This window comes from Mesitornis unicolor, unplaced genomic scaffold (assembly GCF_000695765.1).
Source record: "Mesitornis unicolor isolate BGI_N332 unplaced genomic scaffold, ASM69576v1 scaffold23465, whole genome shotgun sequence".
In the NCBI taxonomy this organism is placed as follows: domain Eukaryota; kingdom Metazoa; phylum Chordata; class Aves; order Mesitornithiformes; family Mesitornithidae; genus Mesitornis; species Mesitornis unicolor.
Window position 1 is genome coordinate 1,704 of NW_010183839.1, and position 5,495 is coordinate 7,198.

The 5,495-nt window shown below is 51.5% G+C and overlaps 1 protein-coding gene across 1 annotated transcript; it reads left to right on the top strand.

Moving 5' to 3' along the window:
• The first annotated feature begins 308 nt into the window (after window positions 1-308).
• Window positions 309-609, top strand: LOC104535709 (feather keratin Cos2-3-like). The gene is given in 2 exon segments (XM_010184285.1): window positions 309-583; window positions 585-609. Coding segments are annotated over 2 exon segments (300 nt in total).
• The last annotated feature ends 4,886 nt before the right edge of the window (window positions 610-5,495 follow it).

Genomic DNA, 5,495 nt, shown 5'->3' on the forward strand with positions numbered 1-5,495 from the left:
TCTGGCAGGGGTTGCACTGAGGGAGCTTTTGAGGTCCCTTCCAACTCCTGACATTCTATGATTCTGTGATTCTCTGATTCTGTAAAGAGAGAGCCTGGGGCTTGGCAAAACTGAGCTATGGGCTAGGCACGAATCTCTCTGTGCTTGATCACTCTTGGTGAAGATCTTTCGGGCTGATGAGAAGGAGAAGTCCCTGGGCCTCCCCACAATGCTTCCAGCTCTCTTCTTAAGCTTGGGTTGGGTCCCACATACACCTAAGGATCTGCTTCCCCTGTCCTCTCTCGCAGGTGCAGCTCCAGCCCACAGACATGTCCTGCTACAACCCGTGCCAGCCCTGCCAGCCCTGCGGCCCGACCCCGCTGGCCAACAGCTGCAATGAGCCCTGTGTCAGGCAGTGCCAGGACTCCCACGTCGTCATTGAGCCCTCCCCTGTGGTGGTGACCCTGCCCGGACCCATCCTCAGCTCCTTCCCACAGAACACCGTTGTGGGCTCCTCCACCTCCGCTGCTGTTGGCAGCATCCTCAGCTGTAACGGAGTGCCCATCAACTCTGGGTGCTGTGACCTCTCCTGCATTCCAAAAAAATGGCAGGAGATGCCCCCCCTGCTAAAGCTGCTGGCGATGGCTCTGGTGAAGGCCTCCAGGGACCCATAAGATGGTAATGGACTCCTCTCAGGTCAACCTTATTTCCCCTCTTTGGTCTTATTAAAGTTCTGCTGCATTCCAGCCCATGTCCCTGTGTCATCCTTTTCTCAGATGAGTCTCTCCCAAAATGCCCAGGGAGACACGTGTTGCTCAAGGGTTGTTCTTTAAAGGGGCTGTTGGGGATGGTTGCGCAGTGATTGGTAACAGCATAGTGTCTTCCCAGGATGAAGTTAATTTTCACCATATAAGCTCTCCAACAGGTTCTTTGTAGTTCTAGCTAGAATGGTGGTGAAAACACAGAAATGTTTTGGTTGATTCTGTGTAGTGCTTGCTCAGCAACAACAACGTCTCTTTAACTCCCTCTCCAGAAGGCTATTAGACTGAGGGCTGGCAGGAAGCTGGGGTCGTGAGCCACGACAGCTCACTCAGAGTGGCCAACATGATACACCATAAAATATTACATCATGGTCAGCAGTGAATGCTAAGAGAGGTGTTTGACTTGTGAAGCAACTACTAAATGTACTGTGATCCTGCTTCCAAGAAGAGGCTGGACGTCGCCTGATGACAGGGAGTAGAGAATAAATCTTTTTGCTTTACTTCACTTCCACAAAGTTTCCTTGCTTTTCTACATTAAACTGCCTTTATTTTGACCCATGAGTTGTTAATGTTAATTTGTCCCTTACGTCCGGTTGAGGAGGGGGTAGTGACAAAGCAACTTTGTGGGCACCTGCCAGCCAAACAAGCTTGAGGGGCTTGAGACAATGATGGTTTTGAATTGATCATGCAATAGCTGTAGTCGTTACTATCTGACAGGCCTCTGTATGTGTCAGGGAGTTTGCTTGCAGCACTGCTTACTCTTTATTAGACTGAGCTTTCACCTGCATAGAACCAACTTTTGGTTGCAGTGATGGTGAAACATGCCCTGAGGTGTTCGGTCCATTTGTGGCACCTGCTTGAAAACCAGCTGCTTTTAGCACTGTACTGGGGCTCGACCTGTGCATATCAAGCCATGATTCAGTGCTATGAGAGGACTGTGGTTAGAGAGGGACCCAGACCACCCCTGAGAATGCCAAGATCGAGTCAGTCATTCAGACTACGTCTGAGAATATGGCAGCTGAGGCAAGATCAAAACCATGTGTGAGGACACCATGGTCGAGATAGGACCCAAAGAGCACCTACAGTAATCACCTCAGCAGTGACAAAGCAAGAGTGGACAAGGAGGTGAATGGGTCCATATCACTGATTAGTAATGGAGTGAGGAGAAGTGAGGGTCTGATTGGTAAGGTGGTCCTTCAGCCAAGAAACAGGAGTACAGAGTTAGAGAAATCACTCAAGAGATAGTACCAGGTCCTTGAGCTTGAGAGGACTTTGAGACATGTGGAAAGATTAGAGGTACCAGCCAGGTGAGTAGATTACTGTCTGGCAATTCCAATGCTGGGAGAGTGTAGGCAGTGCTAAGGAGGTGAAAGGTAAGGATGCCCAACAGCTTGCATCCCTTTCTAGGAATCAGAGTTTTCAAAGGAACTGGAAAATAAGGAAATGAATTGTAGTCTCTGGAGGCATCTCCTGTCAACTGTGAGGGCATGATGTACATTTAAGGAAGACCTTGTGATTTAGAAGGAAAGTGGAGTACCGCTTAGGAAAGCATCCAGTACCTGAGAGAATTAGCGGTGTTGGAAGTCATCCATGGTGTCGTCGGAGACAATGCAGTCTCCAAAGGTCTGAAGAGTGCCGTGTGTATGCTGGCCATGTGAAAAAGGTGGTGCACAACGCCCCAGTGCCATGTTTGAACAACTTGGCAGCAATGTATTGCCCAGATTTGGATACTCCAACTGTGCAGAGAGCGTCATCCTGCCTCTGAATTTTTGAAGAAAATCTCTCTCCCTCCTTTTGCCCATAGGCCAGCAGCTCAGCTGTGAGGGACAATCCATCAATCCAGTCCACTACCACTCTGGTCAGTGGAGAAGGAAGACACAGGACCATGCTGCCTCTGCTTCTTCTTGCATGCCCAGGGTAAGTGGGATGGTGAGCTCACTTTCAAGCTGGATGCCTTTGTATGCAAACTGTGGGGGAAGACAGCTGCTAAGAAGAGGCTGTGCAAGAAGGCTGTCAGTTTGTTTGCAGTCATCCATGACTCCACCAGAGCCCCTGGGCATCAGTCCCAGCTTTACTGAGCCTTTGTAAAGGTGTGTCCTCAGCCTCAGTGCAGTTGCTGTGGAATTGGCACATGGCCACTGCTGGTATTGGTTGAGAGGCAAGGGCTGCGGAAAGCCCCAGGAGAGCAGCAACCCCACGGACTCCTGGACATGGTGTGGCATTGAGAAGAGAGTAGGAGCAGGAATCCCTCTGCCCTTGCTGCTGCATCTGTGCTGGAGGAGGAGGCTCAAGCAGAAAATTACCCCCAAATGGCTGACCAGAATTGATGAAGGAGCTGTGACATGTCATGTAACATCATGCTACACCACAGTAAAACTGTGGGTAGAGCTCTGGTCAGCGGCTGGCTTGGTAGCAACCAGACATGTCTCTCCCCACATACTTCAGTCCCTTACAAGGAACAGCCTAAAATTACAGCCAGGAAAAGGTGCTTTTGCTTTAACCCCATCAAAACTGGTGTGACTGTCAGCACTCTCCCAGATACCAAGGAATGTCAACAACATCCTGGGCTTTATGAGCAGGAGCGTAGCCAGGAGATCAATAGTACTGATGATCCTTCTCTTCTGTGTACTCAGATGATGGCATCTAGAATACTACTTTCATGCAAGAAGTTGACCAAGTAGAATGACTTCAGTGTAGGGTGGCCCTGAGGCTGAGAGGGTCAGGCCGCTTGGGAAGGAGAGGCTGAGGGTGCGAGGCTTGCTGAATGTGGAGAAGAGAATGCTCTAGTGGAAGAACTAAAATAACCTCTGCAGTAGCTATGGTCATTGAAATGTGTCAGATAATTCTGTCCAGAAACAGACACACAGAGAAATTTACAAAGCAAAGGGTCATCCATGCTATACTCAAAGCAATCTGTGTTAACAATCACTGATAAAACATACCCAAAAGCCACATACCAGGACCATACCTGAGGAACATGTGTCTCCCTGGGCATGCTGGGAGAGACTCATCTGAGAAAAGGATGACATGGAGATGTGGGCTGGGATGCAGCAGAACTTTAATGAGTTGAAGGATGGGAGAGAGGTCCTATGAGTGGGGACCAGGGTGCAGGGAGCACCAGGGGTAGCTGAGAGTCTCTGCCTCTTGGCCAGAGTGGAGTTTGCACCAGGCGTCTGCCTGCCCCTGAGAAGGAGAGGGGCAGCAGGTCCTTCCTTGGATTGGGCTTAGCAGGTGCTCAGAGCCTTGGGGAGCAGATGAAAACAGAGAAAAGACAGAGAAAAAGAGAGCGAGAAACAGGCAAGTTAGACAAGGCTGTGTTCTCAGAGAGCCCAGGTGCGCTTCTTCCTGCCTTCCTTTGCAGCTGCAGCCACGGATGCTCAGCTTCTCTGAAAGCAATGGCCAGGATCTCTGTGCTCAGTCCATTACCATCTTCTGGGTTCCTGGGGCTCCTTCTGCAGGGCCATCTGTGGCAGCTTTAACAGGGGAAGCATGTTCTGCCACAGTAGCGGCTGGTAATGCAGGAGAGGTCACAGCCCCCAGAGTTGATGGGCACTCTGTTACAGCTGAGGATGCTGCCAACAGCAGCGGAGGTGGAGGAGCCCACAACGGTGTTCTGTGGGAAGGAGCTGAGGATGGGTCCGGGCAGGGTCACCACCACAGGGGAGGGCTCAATGACGACGGTGGAGCTCTGGCACTGCCTGACACGTGCCAGAGGGGTCACGTGCAGGCTGAGGACATTAGTCTGACCCCTATGGTCCTGAATATCTCCGAGGACAGAGACGCCATATACTGCCTGGGAAACTTCTCTGAGGCTTGGCAACCCTCTCAGTAGAGGAGTTTTTCCTCATGCCTATGTGGAATTTTTTTGCTCACTGCACCAGTATGCACTCAGAGGCAAGTAAGCAAGTGCCCCTGCCTACGTATGAACCACTGTGAAGTCACTGAAGAAACCACGGGGAAGCCTCTTAGCAGGGCAGGGCTGAAGAACCTTCAGCCAGGACAAGGTGCAAGGCACACTAATGGTGGTGTTGGTAGGGAACTTCCAGAGAGCACCCAGAGAGCAAAGGAGACTCTAACAGTGTTGACCGCCCATCTGCACAGGCAGCCTGCACGTGACCCCTCCAGCACTTGGAACTCATCTCCTGCTGGCACCGCATCATTCCTGTCCCAGGAATCCTTCGGCCTCCCACCCCAGTATTGGAAAACAGCCTTCAAGGGGGAATGGGTATGGCCAAACAGGAAAATGAGAAGGCAGCCATGCAGGAAACCAAAACACAGCCTGTATCATTTGCTGGGATGTTTTGCATTTCAGATGAGCTTCTCAGAAAACTATTATTCCCACGGAGACTTCCTCTGGACCTGGGGCAGGCAGGGCCAGTATAAAATGCACCCCAACTCTTCACTCACATCCGCTTCACTTCCCTTCTTCTCCTTTGGAAACAGGTGAGTTGAAAGCTCTGTCCTATACTGGGGCTTGGTGCTGCCTGTGCAGGGAGCAGAGGCAGGGAGATGGTCTGGTGTGGAATGGGGCTGGGGCTGGACTGAGGGGACTCCTGGGCTCTTGGCTAGCAAAGAGCTTTCCTGGGTCTGGCTTTCTTTGCATGGTGCCCAGGGGGATAGGCAGAGGTGTGCATGGGCCCTGCACAGTCTCCAGCTCCCCTCCCAGCATCTGTCTTGGCTCTCTCACGGTGGGCAGACAGGCTGCTCCTCACGTGCCCTCATGCTCCTCCCTGTCCTCTCTTGCAGGTGCAGCTC